Source organism: Anguilla rostrata, chromosome 4 (genome assembly GCF_018555375.3).
Source record: "Anguilla rostrata isolate EN2019 chromosome 4, ASM1855537v3, whole genome shotgun sequence".
NCBI lineage: Eukaryota > Metazoa > Chordata > Actinopteri > Anguilliformes > Anguillidae > Anguilla > Anguilla rostrata.
The window spans coordinates 28,088,650-28,105,827 of NC_057936.1; the positions used below are offsets into that span (position 1 = coordinate 28,088,650).

General features: G+C 37.3%; 1 protein-coding gene across 2 annotated transcripts; it reads left to right on the top strand.

Moving 5' to 3' along the window:
* Window positions 1-10,544: 10,544 nt before the first annotated feature.
* rgs4 (regulator of G protein signaling 4) lies at window positions 10,545-15,218 on the top strand. 2 transcript variants are annotated; one of them, XM_064332010.1, is made up of 5 exons: window positions 10,545-10,704; window positions 10,981-11,085; window positions 12,019-12,080; window positions 13,474-13,640; window positions 13,813-15,218. In XM_064332010.1, exons 1-5 carry the CDS (start codon window positions 10,661-10,663, stop codon window positions 14,059-14,061), a joined length of 627 nt encoding a protein of 208 aa, XP_064188080.1. In that variant the 5' UTR covers window positions 10,545-10,660; the 3' UTR covers window positions 14,062-15,218. The 2 variants fall into 2 exon arrangements, with proteins under 2 accessions (XP_064188080.1, XP_064188079.1); XM_064332009.1 differs by having other exon boundaries at window positions 10,552-10,722.
* Window positions 15,219-17,178: the final 1,960 nt, after the last annotated feature.

Genomic DNA, 17,178 nt, shown 5'->3' on the forward strand with positions numbered 1-17,178 from the left:
TTTGCTTTCTAACAAGAAAGAAGCTTTCATTTCAGAAATAAGTCTCCACCTCTACCCACCCTCTGTTTTTCAGTTATATCAGAAATGGTGCTGAGAAAACTTACCTTTGAACAATAGACATTATTATATACTGGGCAACATTCATTATAATGATACAACTGCTTCGGTTTACTTTATGTAGCACTGCATCTTCTGCCCTTTCTTCCCTTGAATTGAACCTGAATGTCTGCAGGGTTTCCTGGTTGACTTGGCTCTTCACACAAGGATGATCAATGGAAAGCATAAGTGAAGGTTTTCATTCCATGCAAACTGAACCATTCCATAAATGCAAGGAAAACCAGTGAACTCTGCAATGAAAGATGCTGCGATTTGGAACGATAACATGTTACATGGCTGAATGCACTGAATATTGAGTCACCCAGCAACTGAGGTATCAAGGGAATGTCATGCAGCTCATTGAGATCCAGGCAGTGATGCATCTGCATATTGCTTGTCAAAGAAGTGACATCTTCACAGGTGGTTATCTTCCATACTGCACATACTGTAGGTTACCTAAAGAGTGTCTTTGATCAGAAATCCAGTCTAAGCCAGCCCTGTACTCAATTCTGAGATGTATGCATTATTTATAATGAACACAATGAAAACACCATATATAATGTGTCTTTTGTGTGAAATCAACCTCAAAGTTTCTTTAATTTTAACTGAGAAATAGTGCATGCATGAATACACAATGGACAAGCTAAAAATAGAACAGAATTGAATGGGGGAGCAGATACAATCAGTGAGAAGGCTGAATTGTTTGCAGAATTGAAAAGAGGGTATTCAAGAGCTTTAAAAAAAAAAAAAAAAGAAGAACATGCGATAATATTGATTCAAAGTCCTTGTATGAGACAGAATACAACACAAAACAAGTACAAATGGTTAACTATTTGAAATGAATTATCAATTTTTATGTAGTAATTATCATACAGGACATATATTGCAATGGTTTGGGGAGGGAGGATACAACTGCACGCAAACAAATTCAGAATATAAGAGGGGCTCTAAGTTGAACCGGGGTGGGGGGGTTGGGGGTGTTCAACCACTAGGTCGTGAGAGACAGGGAAAGGAAATAAACAAAATGAAGATAAATGAACAGAAAATTCAACCTCACTCTGAGGTAAGGTAAGATAGGAGCAAAACAAAGGAGGCTGACTGATAGTAGCATGAATCAAGTCACCAGAAACCAAGTATCAGTATAACAGCTAGCTCAAAACTTTGCTCTAAGCTATACCGACTTACCAAGTCTTTTCTTTTCTTAAATGCCAAGCACCTTACCGGCTCTTTGCGAAATGAGAATTAGACACAAAAGCAGCAAGCTCCTCTTAGAGGGGAGTTATATAGAATGACACCAGATGGAACTAATTGACCGTAATTAGGACTCCACCAATAAGCTCCGTAGAAGGAAGAATGCTGCACATGTATCAACTGAATACTCGTGCTTGTTTGCTGATAAGAGAATAGCTCTCGAAATGAGTAGCCGAGTAGCCTGGATAGCACAAAGGAATACGAAACCATGACCTATATAAAATGTGTTTATGAAGAAGGCAGTTGACTTGGAAAATCCTCATTATTTCAATATATCTTTGGAAAATGCAGACAGCCAGGTGAGATAACTGGGTTCAGAGGAAAGAAAATGTTGTTTCTGCAGAGACTTTTATCCTTTATCTGTCAGAATTTATTTTCTGTGTATTGGGTTAAAGTTGTACCTGGAAGTGTAGGTACATCCTGTTAATTTATTTATTTGCAGCTGTGTCCAGGGACATTTAGAATGTAGCTTGCCTACCACCACCCCCTCACACATACACCTAAACACTCACTCTTTCCCTCAAATGCAGGCAGGTTGTGATGGAGAACTGCTTGCATCTCTACTTGACTCTCATCGTAAGCGACAGACTCTCACTTTCTCTGACATTCAGACTACTGGACACAGTTGTCCTCAGTTGTCATTTAATGCCATTTAGTGGGTCATCACCTTTAAAAACTTTTTGTAACATGGCTGTGTTGGCAAGTGCATTCAATTAGGCTGCCTTAATTCAGACAGGTAGGTAATTTCAGGCTAAATGAAAGCCCTTACTGCCATAGTTAAGGAAGCTGGGTCTGTCCTCCATCCATTCCATGAGCAGATCTGATTGGGCAATTCGTTGTCAGAATAGAATAAATAATTCTGTGCTTTGTATTCTGGACACAATGGGCATGCACACAAAGATGTGACATTCAAGTATTTATTGGGAGGTTGAGGTAACAGCCAGTGGGCACAAAATATATCCCCAGGCTACAGCTCTTTCCACATTAATATTCTACACAAGACAACAGTGCAGTGTTACACAAAACATGCAACATTATCTTCTTTTGAATCAAATTACAGTATATGGCTCTTAGGAAAGTGTTAATGATAAAATATTATATCGAATGCTAAATATGGTATTGCACATCCATAATTATATATCTAGTGATTGATATGCAAGTATCATGGCAGGTTGCATAGATATCTAAGGATTCAAACATAGTTTTTTAAAATCTGAGATTCAATTGCATTTGACTGTATGTTTGACATATGACATTACATCGCATGACTAGTGGACCCAATAACAGAACCCAATGCAAGGGGCATACATGAAGGATTATCAGTGTGGCAGATACATGGAATCACTACACACATTTGTTAGAATCTGTTGTCTTGAGGTTACAGGCCCCTGTGGCTCAGTATGGACTTTGTGTATCCCAGAAGCAGGATTTATCTTAATATCCTTGACAGATGCATGTCATACTTGATGCAGTCAAAATAATGGTTTATGTCGTTGTTTCCAACAAATTGTGTTCACACAGACAACACAGGTTTTTTCAGTTTACCTCACAGAGTACAGATGGTGTGACAGTAATGTTAGTGCTATGGCTGTGTCCTTCAAATTTCGGGTATACATTCCCAACCCCTTGGCAGTCATTATTTCCATGCCCTACCTCCAAAGGGGATCCAGTGTAGAAAATAGGTTGAATAGGAGGCTCCTGCATCCATCCTTATCATGACTCACGCTAGGAGGCGTGCCTGGGCCTAAGTTATTGTTAACGTTATTGCTGTTGTCTGCATCATGGTATATCCCAGTGCCCTGTCAGTTCATTCCTCATTCACTTCACCTTACATGGGTGATCTACTTTTTTTTTTTTTTTTGATCCAATCAGCAGCATGGAGATGTGAGCTCACTTAATTGCCTATTCCATAAATTTTTGGAATCTACATTACATTTCAGAGGATGACAGTAAATCAGAACTAAACTCAGAAGATCATGGCACCAGTTACTGACAGGATGAGCACATACATGCGCACACGCACGCACGCACACATAAGAGATGCAGTTTTATCATGCCAACTAACCAAGGCATCATTTCAGAAAACCAGTGCAGACAGAAAGGCCATGGAAACTGTTCTAGATTTGATCCCCAGACCCTGAGTCAATGAATAATGTCTTGGAACAGCACTTTCTTCAGTCTCAGTCTGAATCTTTGATTAATACCTGCCATCACTGTCAGTGAGATGTGGGTGATGTCACCACTCATAACAGTGGCCAGGGTTACTTAGTGGCAACCACCCTCTTTACAAGACTTTACACTTGAGCAGTCAGTCAATTAATGATAAATATTTGGTGCTGGAGACCATGAACAATTCAAAACCCTATGGAGTGAGGTGTGGTTCACAGCTAATAATAGAGCTCTAGAATGCTGCACCTTACTAGCATTGTTGTGAGATCTGATATGTTTTTGAGCAAGGCGGAGGAAGCAGGCAGCTTATAAAACTTGTTAGACTTATTACTGGCTTTTGTGGACAGCTGCTCTCCTCACATGGGGAGATCCAGTAATTAGTCATGGTGCTTACTCCATGCATGTAATGATACCAGTTGTCATGCATTTTAAGTCAGTTGATGATATGTTTAAATACAATTATGAACTTGACATATATTTATATGGGATATATATTTGCATATCTAGCTATTTACCCTTTTAGTAAATATAGGGATGCCACTTTCACAGTTTTCACTGTTTTTCTTTTTAATCTGGAATGGCCAATTGTCAGCAGCTGCCGCCTCTTTTGTGTGCAAACCCCACTGCTGAATTGGGAGAGTGTACACATCCACCTCCTCTAAAACACGTGGTGTCACCAGTTGCTTCTTTTCAGATCACAGACTACAGCTACACCTGTCGGACCCCAGGAAGACTAGCTGACGTCATGGCGTTAACTAATGGGGATCCTAATAAACAATAAACATAGTGCTGAGTCAGAAAAACTTTTCCTTTCATATGTGGCTATAGGATGCAGCCCACAGGCGCCCAATCGACCAGCGGGGGTCGCCAGACAGCGATGAATGCAGACCCCTAACCGACTGAAACTTCCCATACCAGTGACCTATTGCTAGGCTCCTCCCTAAACCAAACACTGGTGTAACACTTGCTTAAATAATTAACCAACAATTTGGGAAGGTATTGGTATTGTATTGTTCTAAAGATAGTGACATGTACATCTGTCCTCTTGTCTGGAGCTGGAGAAAAAAGGCCTGTAGCACCAAAATAAAAAAAAGGCTCTGCACACAGAAATTTGCTCCAGTTCTTTCCATTCAAACAATGTTTCGAGCCTCTTTTTGGCGCTTTGAAGGTATTGTATTGTAACGGTTTGGAGTGTTTATTCCAAAACACTCTGGGGTTCATAACTTTTTAGTAACCCATAAAGTAACTTACATAGTGAATAAGGTTTGCACACTGGGCACAAGTGAAAAACCAGGTGCTTGGAGAAAAGGGTATAAGAAGATATAAAAATATTAAGGTCCCACTGGTGGGTTTATTGTTGTTTTACTCATGACACTGAGGAAGAATTGTTTCTAAAACATTTATCACCTAATTAAACAGTTTGTGCAAGATACAGTGCGTGGGAGTTTAATCTTTTTATATCATCTTAGTAACCCGTAAAGTAGAAGTGCTCCCTCAATGTGTGCATGTAAGCAAACTCTCGCATATGATAGATGGGTTGATTAATTCACAGTTCCATTTATTTTAAAATGAGCGATCACAGCGTCATGTGTTTTGACGATGTGACCATTTCCTGGTTGATGAGCCATTTTGGATTTTTAATTGATCTGAATTATAGAAATGCTTCACTAGCTCACGTTTTCATGATCGCTTGAAACCTTCAAACCAAAGTGTTTGGAACACAATATAAACCTGTGCTACAGCTTTGACTCTGGGCATAATTTATGCTATACACTGCTAATGTGATAAATAACAGTGGTTATGGTATCATTTTGTGTTGTACATTATACCAATGACAAACTGAATGAAATACATGTGATAATTTATGTTTTAAAATTAATTGCCTCCAGTTTTATTTTAACTTAGTGAAGATACTTCAATGAAACAAAGATAGATGCTTGCTGAAAACAGTTTTCTGTTATAATTGCATTAGAACTGACTTGCTAAACTCCTGGTAAACACAGTGCAGGTGACTAGCTAGATTGATATCTCTTTCTACTTGATGAAAGAACTGACATATTTGCACTGGGAAATGCAGACTGTGAAATTCTATTTAAATCACCTTTCTTTATTGAGTCCTGCAATAAAATGGGAAGCAACTTACTCCAAAAACTGTTCTCTCTGATTTTATTGTCAAATAGGTAGCTAATTACAAGCTAGCCATTCTGCCTTGTCTCTATCTGCATCTAAATGTTATTTTAACTACAGATAGGATTTTTTGGATTCTCATGCTAACCTCCACTGCAATCTCAGTTAGGATAGATGTTTGCTTATTTTTGCTGGGCAAAGGGTGCTATTTCTCATAGTGCAAAAAGAATAATGGAGAAATTAATGAAATTTGTCTTTGTCTTTAAAATTACATTCATATGCTGTGTCTGAAAATATGTGAAACCAAAATTACAAAGTGCATATACATTTTCCAAAAGAAAAATAAATCATAATATATAAATAAAAGATCTAGATGAAACTACACAAATTAAGCTCTGTGAATGTCCTCAAAGAGCCACATAAAGATGGACCCGCAAGATGTATTCTGCCGCAATTATCTAGAAAACCTGTCACATTTCAACAAAACTGTCTGGACGGACAGATACTACTCTGGGCAAATGGAAACACCTTCATTTTAATTTTGGGTGAACTGCCCCTTCAATAAGAGCAAGCAAACACAAGGCTATTATGGGAGATAAAAATGGTCTTGTTGAACAGGTCGCATAATGTTTCAGGACTATGATCAGTATTGAAAACGACCTCTTTTTGCACAAACACCACTTGCCATCTTATTTGTCTGAAGTTCCCCTGCCTCTATGATCCACTTTTCTCTTGAGAAAACCTGTAGCTGTACATGTTGCAGCTCTCTCTGTTTGTCTTAAAACACCTTAATGCCAAGAAGAATGAGGACAAGCAGGTCTAGTCAGGGACAAGGATGAGGTCTTAACCACCTTATTGACTGCTGTCAGAACATCCTGCTTCCTCCTAAGGCCTGAGAGACTTTCAGGCCCATAAACAACAATAACGTCACCAGCAGGCACGTACTCCTGATGTTGATTGGTAATCACCTGTTTATTGCCAGTTGCCTTCAGTGGCCTCTTGATAAAACAGTGCCTTGAGGGAAAGACGCGTCATGGGCAAAGCTGTTGTGCTTGGCATTTTAATTGTTGTCTTCCCAGAAGCCCATTTTTTATTTCATAAAAAAGACACACATGCTTTAGCAGTTCATAAGAAAAACCCTGAGCACTCTAAATTATTAAAAATGAATGCAATTATAAAATAGTGTCTCACGTACAATACCTGCCTCTTACTTGTCATAGGAACAGAAGCTCACAAATTCCTGCATTCTTTCTCCACCAAATAAGATTTGGAACAATCATAATTTTTTGTAATTCTTTGTTTTCATTTTTCATTTTAATTATTCAACTCACACAAAAAAAATATTAGCCAGTAATGCCCCCAGGCATTTTCAGATATATCTTGATACAATATAGACAATAAAGAGATAAATATTAACATCAACAGCATTCACAATGCTTCTTCAACATAAGAGAATGTGTACGTATCTATAATTATCTGGAATTATGTACTCGTACACAGGAGTCATATGATTATAGAGTTGGTGAAGTCATCCTTTCTTGACAATAAAACACAGGAGAGGCCACTCTATGGCTGAAGTTCGAAAGGGAAGCTGTAATAAAACACTGTGCGTGCAAAACCTCAGTTGATGGAACAAACCACATTACTTCATGATACAGACATGTACTTTTCCTACCAGTTTTCATACCCTTGCAAAAAATAGTAAACTACAGTTTAGTTTGTAATTTCAATTTCAATCTTAGAAGTTGAAGTTTACTTAATTTTGGCAGTAATTGCGCAGGGTAGCATGATACTTATGTGCTGATAAAATATGAACTCTGTTCTACTTCACAGCTTTTTTTCACTACTGTTTTGTTAGTTTTATAAGAAAACAAAATCACCAGTCCATTCAGAATTGGGCCGAGTTTCTACTTCAGACCTGTGCAAACAACCAATCATTTTAACAATGTCATTAACATAAACCCGGCCTTGAGGAGCCTCTTCTTAGAACAAGGTAATGCACACCTTTTTGTGATTTCTATAGAAACAGCGTATAATTATGAATGAACGAGCAAGAGAGATTTCAAACGTGACTAGCAAAACTGGCCAAGTTAAAAGTGCTGTGTCAGTGCATTTTTTAGCTTTTCAGCTACAAGTAAAATCAGCAACAATAGTAAAAGCTTGGAAGTAAGCTCTCAGTGCATTTACAGCTCTCTTGATAATAATCTAGGTACATGATAGGTAACCTGTAGTTTGCAATTAGGTTTAGCACTCAGACAGTTCCTGCAGGGCCCTTGATTCTTTAACCGGCTTCTGGTTTTCCTCTGTGGCTTTAAATTTGAGAACTGACACTGGCTCGAACATATACAGTGTACAAATGACATGTTTGTTTGTTTGCTTTTTCGGAATAGGAGTAGGGTAAACCAGGATTGGTTGTGCCCCGATTGCTAAGAGATCGCTTGCTCAAGAATGACAACATTTTCAAATTAACAACTTGATTAAACAACTTTTGGTGATGTTCATTTCATTCAATCGCTAATGTGAAAGGCACATGTTGTATATATATTGTTCCTTCTTGATTGTAACTCTGTGATTGGTGGAGCTCTTTCCATGCATAATGCAACATTGCAGCTGCCCCACCCCTGTTTTATTGTCCCTATATGATACTAAGCATCTACTAACTGGCCATCAAGACACATATAGCTGTGTTGTGCATTTTCTTCTTCCTTGATCTTCTTTTTCTTGGTTCACTGTCTGAAATATATGTCCTGGTTATGAAGGGAAAAAAGCTTGTAAGAGAAAAGTTACAAACAAATGCTGACTGAATCCAACTTCACATTCAGGAAATTTAAAATAAACTTGGGGGTGGGGGAGCACACTGTCACTTTAGCCACCTATGTAAATGTGCAAGTACAGTACATTGAAATAGTTATTTCACAGTGATGTAAGTTTATTATTTTGGTTCTTTGCTGTTCAATTTCAAAATACATTTCATGTAAGTGCTGTAACAATTTGGGCAGACAAACCTGTCATATATGAAACCCAAACACAGAGGCGGTTTTAGTGATTTGGAGGCCCCAGGCAAAGACAAATGTGAGGCCCTTCTCCATTTTGATTAACGCAATCATAGCTAGTGAACAAAAAACTATTTGGAGGCAGCTCTTTTCAGTTAACAAAGCCACAGAACTAAAGGACTGCGAATTCTAACTGAAGAACTTCAAATGACCTTCAGTCAGTTAGAAGGCAATATGGCAAGAAAAAGATTATAAGTATATAATCTTTATGTCTTTCAAGACAAAAGTATAGTACATGCTTTTTGATAAAGCATTTCAACATCCACTATTCTCTAGGGGTAAAAGTCCCAGTCCGAGCGGGTGTCTGGTTTGTGGTGGGCTGCTGCTGTCTGTCGGTGTCGCCTCTGACACTTTCCTCCCACACTGTAGCGGGTTCACCGCAACCAGCAGAGACAGTAATGCTAGAAGTTGTAGTAGGTGCGGTGGGTGCACAACAGGCTGAGGCAACAGTAAGGCTGTTAACGTTAGCTAGCTCAGCTTCTTCAACTAACGTTACACCTGTTGTAACGTCAGCTAGAGTGAGAGCACCTATTATCAACCAACTTCGTTCGACAGACAGGAAATGTAAACTGATTTGCAACTATATATGAAGAAATAGGCGAAATATCGGTAACAACCTGGACCTAGTTAGCAGGAAAAATGTCCTCGTTATCCTTAGGTGGTTATTTTTTTAAAGTACTTTCGCAATTTTTTTATGCCACACTCCGCCCCGGATATATATATATATATATATATATATATATATATATATAAAATAGATATTTAATTGGATTAGCCCACATTTACATGTAGATTGATTTATTTTTTATCTACTACAGATTATCATTCGTTTGGAGTGAAAAGAAAGGAAAAATGTTTATAAAATTTTTTTTTAAAAAGAAACAAATTCACGAGGCCCCTTTGGCGGACGAGGCCCTAAGCAATTGCCTACCTATGACCTATGGTAAAACTGCCTATGCCCAAACAGTTCAAACAGAATTTTAAAAAACATAGTCCTCATCAGTAGATTTTTGAAATACAGTGTTGTCTGAGTTTGCTTTGATGATTGACGGTTGTTAGGCTGGTTTTCAATCGCTGTAATTACATTTTTCAGATGGGCTGGTAGAATACATTAGATGTATTAAGCATTTGAAAATTACAATGTCTAGAGGTTGAAAATAGTGTCTGTAGAGTGGCACACAACCAGTGTTTAAAGTGCTTTACTGCAAATAACTCATTTTAAAAGTAGTTGATGTGTTGCTATCTACAACAGTATAGGACACACAGTGGCTACAATTTTAGAATGTTTAGATGACTGGCCTTTGGTTTAGTTTAGTTAAAGCTTATTTCCCTATTTGCGCCTTTGAGAATAGAATCTTGGTTTTGCTTTTGTGTGTCATCTATGTTGATTAGACCTGGCACGAAAACAAGTAAACAGTCAGTATATTTACATGTCTTAAGATAGCAGGGCAGGTCTGCTTTATTCATTACACTTACAGTCTTATACTGAAGTACCCTCTAATTGCTTTCCTCTGACTTGCTTTATTTTCAACCCTTTTAATTGCACTTCCGCAATTAGAAACAATTGACAGGCAATATGACATGCTAATGTGTTACTTCCTTAAAAATGTATGTGTTTGTATTGTGTATGTGTGTGTGTGTACGTGTGTTTGTAGGCGCGCGAGCGCGCGCATGTGTGTGTGTGTGTGTGTGTGTGTGTGCGTGCGTGCCAGTGTGTGCGTGTGAGTGTTTTGTTATCCCTGGCTGCAGTTTTCACTGCTTAAGGCAGTGCTCTATTGTTTCAGTTGCTATCAGCGGATTGGCTAATCTGTCCCTGCTCTGAACACTCTGGTACTATAAAAACCACATGCACAGGCGATGGCCACGCCATAACCCTAAAACATATCAGCACAGAGCAGACAAGTGTGCTTTGACTACGATTTATTTTCTCCCTCTTGGATCTGTATTATTAACAGAACGTAACAATGTGTAAGGGGCTAGCAGCTCTACCGGCAACATGCTTAAAGAGGTATGTCAGTTCATTTAGGTATGTCTTTTCATTTTTATGGTGTTTGGTTTAAGCCTGACAAAAAGGTTGGAGTGAAACATTTGCAACTCTGAATGTGTAATGTTAAATATTCTGTACAGTGTATTCTATTTTCAATACACATTTGAGAGGGCTGCATATATATTTTGTCTGTATAATCTTATTTGACTTGCACCATTTACAAACAATAACTCTAATAATAACACAAGATAATTAACATTTGCAGTCATGTTTCTTAACTAAATATTTTCCATTCAGTGCAAAAGACATGAAACATCGGATTGGATTCCTCCTCCAGAAGCCAGACTTAAACCCTGATCAAAGGGCAGCTAGCAGTAAGGAGAAGAGCCCACCAGTGAAGAGGTGAGAACGTTGTTTAGATCAACTAATGGAATGAGCCTTTTCTCTGCTCTGATTAAACACAGTGACCAATCTGGGCATGATTAAACCTTAACAGTACAATGTCATCACATGTTTTTTGTTCAATTTCATCTTAATTCATATTTGTGTGGTGATGTGCTCTGCCAGTAAACCAATGACTTTTCGTTTTGTACTGTATTTTGAATCTTGATACGCAGATTATTATTAATTAATAATAAATAAATAAATTATTAATTATTAATTTTCCACTTGGTATAGTATGACTTACACAGTCAAAGACTATATGGCAATGTTTTCAGTGAATACTGTACACAGTATATCACAGAAATCTATACGGAAATATATATTGCCTGTTGATCCCAGCAAGAATCTGATATGTGCTGTTTTTATAACATGAGAAGCATGGTTATACTCCTACATTTTAAAATGTGTATTTATGGGAATAATGATGCTCTTGTGGAGTACACATTACAGTGGCATACACAAAGAAAGGAACTGACCGCAGATAAAACAAGACTGTCTACAAAAAAAACAAAAAAAACACATGTAACTGAGTGTGCACAAGACACCTTTACATCTATAAAATTGTAATTCCATAGTACAACAGCTTGTGTTGGTAACACAAGGTAATAATGTACTGTATAACTGCTAGAATATTCTGTAGTTGTAAAAGGCACTGTGCTTTTCCTGCCTTCTGTTAATCTCCCCACACTGCTACATGTACAGCACTATACTAAAGTGCTTTAATCTGACAAACTTAAGTAATGCATTTCATTGTGTCCTGCTATTTCTAAGAATTCTGCATTGTCAATTTCTATCAGTTTGAAAGCAAGACTCATATGTCAATGTCAATCTGTATGCATACATTTCCAAATGGATGGATGAAATAAATAAACTTTATTTAATTTTTTTTAGAATTACTCCACTGGAAGTCAGAAAGTGGAAGGAATCTTTGGAATCCCTGCTGAGTAATGACGGTAATTGGCTGCACGCACACATAAATAAAATGATCAATTTCCTCTGAATAATTTGATATTATTTTTTCTCTATTATTAATCAGAGGACAGACTGATTGAGCTGAATGAGGAGCCCTCTGCTCAGACAATCAGTACTGTATAAATACACCAACTATGTTTTGTCATGATGGCCTAATGCATATCATAGCTTAACCAAATTCTGGAAATTGAAACCATCCATTAACAATAAACAAATGACTTCAAATTAAACTAGGACATATTTCTGTATAGGGGATATTATATCAAGGGAAAACCTAGAGATACATTTCAGATAAGACAAGAAACTTGAAACCCATGTAGATGAGATCATTTATTTTTCAACTGAATATTCATATCTCTCTACTCAAAGAAAATTATATCAAAGCATCGGTCTATTTTTAGTAGAGAACCTGCTTTGAGACAGTTTGTTAACCCAACTCCCCCTTGTTTCAGGTCATTCAATTTAAGATACCTTAGTAAAATCTCAGTGCCCAGTACCCAGTACCTTATATTTCCAATTGAATTTTCAGTTATTAATTAATGTTAATTTTAAATGTGCTTACTGTGTTCATTGTGCAAACACTTTTAATACCAAAACCTTTTCTCATCCACATGCTGGTCGGTAATTTCATTGCAGTAAGGTATGCTACTCAAGGTTAAAACAGCAGAAAAGCTGAGCTGCAGTGGCTCCAGTCCCACAGTGACCTTATTGCTGGGTCTTAGTTTAAAGGGCTTGATTTGCGATCGCTTTTGTTTATCTTCGCTCGGCATGTCCTGCTGTGTTCTCATGCTCCGGATGTGCGGTACGTGTCTGCAGACAGCTCTGTTGGCCCCAGGGGGAGCCGCTATTATACTCTGGCACTCTTACAAGCATCAGCTTAGTTGGGGCGCTTCTAAGAATCAATGACCTCCTTGTCCCTCAGGCTGACCTCCATGTTCCACTGCTGTCGGACATGACCGTGTGGCATTTATTCTTATGATCTACAAAAATCAATAGAAAAATGTTCATGTGATTATTATTTTTTTATTAATTATTATGTCCTGGGATATTAATTCTAATCCTCATTGTGCAGGGTCAGGGATGTGTATATGTGCAAGGAGGTTGATATTATCAAACAGAAAACAGAATTTTTCATTGAAAATGAGCTTTAACTGGCTACTTGAAATAAACATTGAAATAAATCTTCATTGTTGTACACAACAAGAGAACTTGTGGTATTAAGCCTCTGTCGACGCCCATAATATTTTTTGTGAGATATATTTTTCAAGAAAATGTATATACATTCTGCACACATGGTAAAGATGATCTCCCCAATAAAGCATGTGTATGAATTATTAGCTCTGCTTTTTCAGTGCATGTTCTTTTATCTTTCAGATGGTCTTAGAGCATTTGCCACCTTCCTCAAGTCAGAATTCAGTGAAGAGAACATTGAGTTCTGGATGGTCTGCCAGGAATACAAGAAAACCACTTCTCAAGAAGACCTGGCGTCCAAAGCAATTAAGATTTATGAGCAGTATGTTGCAGCTGAATCTCCCAATGAGGTATGCATAGACATATGTGCCACATTAGTGCATGTTCACTGTGCCCAGCTTTACAGATTAAACATAACCTCAACATGATGTTATACAAACACATAAAATTAGAAATTTGGTCATTTTTTGCTACTGAAATGCAGGCAATAAAGCTGACACAGCTGTGAGATGTCATTTTCAGGTCAACCTGGACTCTGCCACCAGAGAAGAGACAAGGAGGAACTTGGAGAACCCCAGTCTGTCTTCCTTCAACGAAGCCCAAAGGAAGATCTTCCTCTTGATGGAGAAGGACTCCTACAAGCGCTTTCTAAAATCCAAGATGTTCCTGGACATGGTGCCACAGCCCTTGAGCAGTATGCCTTGTGGTATGGAGAAGAGGGGGAGGAGGAACACCTCTGAGTTTGGTCAGGCTCTGCCTCAGTGTGCTTAGAGGGCCTCTGGAACAGAGCGAATACTGAGCTGCTTGCTACACAGTGTAGAAATAGGAAAAGCTGAGTATTGCAGTGCCAATGCAGCCTTATGGTCAATCACATTTAATGGAGAGAGAGATTCCTTTTCACCACATACCTCACAGTTCAAACATGGATACATCACTAGATGAATCCACAGAAATGACACCACTCTCTTTGTCCAATACCACCCTGTAACTGTAGGTCATGCACTAGGGACTGAAAGAATCAGATAAACCATTCTAATCTTCAGAAGTGCTCTGATTTAGCCACAGATGAATGGAAGCAATAATGTGCATCTAACAGTGATTAAAAATAATTAATGAAGTTTGGACATTATTTCTTGAATAAAAAACTTGTTTCCTGCCAGCTGCTGTGCTGGCAGTCAAACTAATGACAAAGAGTAAAATTAAATAATTGATCATTTGATGCCAGAAATAGAAGAATTTTACTTTCACATGTTCATGTTTTTACCATATATTTTATGTATGCTTTGCTCTGCGTGTGGTTACTGAGCATAGCTCAACTACACTATTGTAAACTGTCAACCGGGTCAAATTGAGGTTACATTGTTACAACGGAATCTTTTTTGTCAAAACAATGGTCTATGTTGAAAAATTAAGACTGACACAGTAGAAGAACTTTTAACCATTACTTTTGCAACTACCTCTCATTTTCTCTTCTCTCCACAAGTTCCTGACATTCCCATTTTTGCACCCACACAGTGCAGGAACATTTTAGTACAGTGCATTTGCAAATTTAATTGGCTGTAGATTCCGTTCACATAATCTGGTTGGGTCCCCTGGAAAGCATGAATATATATTAAAAAATGTATGATGTATTTGTGCTTTTGTATGCAACAAAATATGTTAAAACTGCAGAGGCATTGTATAAAAGGAAAGTTAACCTTTCAGTGTTCTGAATATATAACATTGCATATCTCTACATCCAGCGTGGACATAAGTAAACTTCATTGACTGATGTACTGGTGAGGAGGATGGAAGCCAGTGTTTTCATTATCTGAGTAGATATCTTTCTAAGTTCTGTAATGTCTTGTTGTAAGTCCTGATGTGAAGTATCAAGATATGTGTTTGTAGGATGAGATCTATTATAATAAAATCAACAGCCATATTTATTACTCATTCTTTTTTTCTTTTATTGTATTATTTTACTGATTGTGGTGTGGTATACATATTATGTTTTATTTATAGTTTTATTTGCAATCAACGGTGAATCTCAAAAAGATACACTTACACTTGATGCTATTTGTCTATTGAATATATATATAATTTTCTGGTGAAATATGATTAATTAGTTTTTCATAAATAGCATACTGAATGGGCTTTGCAAGATGCTTCTGACTGTATAATGTAAACTTTGTGACACATTACAAAATAAAAATGGAAATAAATTAAACCTTCATATAGCACCCATGTGATTTGCCTCTCAAAATTGAAAGTAATCAAAAGCACATTGAAAAGATCAGCAAACATTAATGATTTACTTTTGATTTACAAAAGAATATCAACCAAATTAAACTTTGCCACATTAGCATGGATTTTACAAGCCTTTAGTAACCATTTAGCAATAATTAATACAATTATCTCTTACATATTTACTTTCTGTCCATTATATTCAGAAGACATATACTTCACAGGATTATCATAACCTTACCTTCATTACCTTCATTACCTTTACGTCTTCATATTGGAAGAATCATAACTAAAATACTTCACTATCTGAAGGGCTCCATTAAATAATGATAAGTGAATGGGTCTGGTGAAAGTTGTTTTATGTTTTTCCCTGACAAAGACAGAAAACTAGTAGACTAGTCCAAAAAAAAATACAATAAAATACATTCATGAGTAACATCAGTCTTTCAGAAAACCTTCAGATTGGTGCCAAGGGGTTATTAATCAGAATTTAAGATATACACACGCACAAGAATGCCTGCTCAAAAATATCTAATATCTCATCCCAAAGATCTTCTCATTGGCTTATGCACATGGTTTACTTGTAGTCCCGATCTCAAATAAGTACGGTTATGTTTCAGAATTTAACAAAATATAAGATACTTTCTCATATACAAGATCAAATACATTTAAGCAGGTCAAATATGAGCAAAACCATTTATTCCAGTTCTCTTCCATTTCATGCAGTGTTTCAACATGCTTAACGTGTTCACAGAATACATTTTGTATAACATAAACAGTTAATTCAGTTTATTTTCATCTTTTCTGCGTATGTGAATATTGTATCTTGATTAATATCTGCATGGCAGCGGAAGCCCCTGAAATAATCCATTGGGGCACAATCACTCTCAAAAAGAACACTGTAAATAGCTCTAGGGCCTTTCATGCCACTTTCATCACTCCCTGTAGCCAGAGCTGTCTGCCTATTGTATTGCTCAGGGGTGTGTTTTTGTGACCGAGACACTTGTCCTTGTCACTGTGCATATGGAACACACAGAGCGCTGATAAGGAACTATGCGTACAACAGCTGTGAAATGATCCCATTTAGACACGTTTATTTTCCTGATGCGAACCACATGCTCAACACAGTGGTCCTGAACAGAACGGACATTTCAGCTGATGAGGTACAAGTTCAGGCACATTACATGTTTTATTTTATCAAACTGCAATAAGGCTGGATAAAATTTCTTCGTATTGTTTTTTTTTTTTTCAAAAGTTTGAATTGACCTCGGTATTTATTCATCTGTGGAGCTTAATATTGAAGCAAAATCTGTTTGTTTGATGTCACTTTAGATTGCATTAATTGCAGAGAGGAGGCAAGAAAAGATCCAGGTTAATCAGAACTTGCGTTAAATGACTGCTAGAACCCACCGGCACCATCTCATAATGGAAATGAGAAAATTGCATATTATTGTAAATCCAGAATTTCCCCATGAATTTATGTAATTCAAGGTGGAAAAACTATTAAACCGCTACAACTTATTTATTTTCCAGGTTAAAATACATATCATTTGTAATTTCAGTGAGCATGTCTGTGAGAGGAAATCATTTTTCCCATGAAATTCTGAAATTACAAATGCTGTTTATTTTAACATGGAAAATAAGTTGTGTTCATAAAAGCACCAT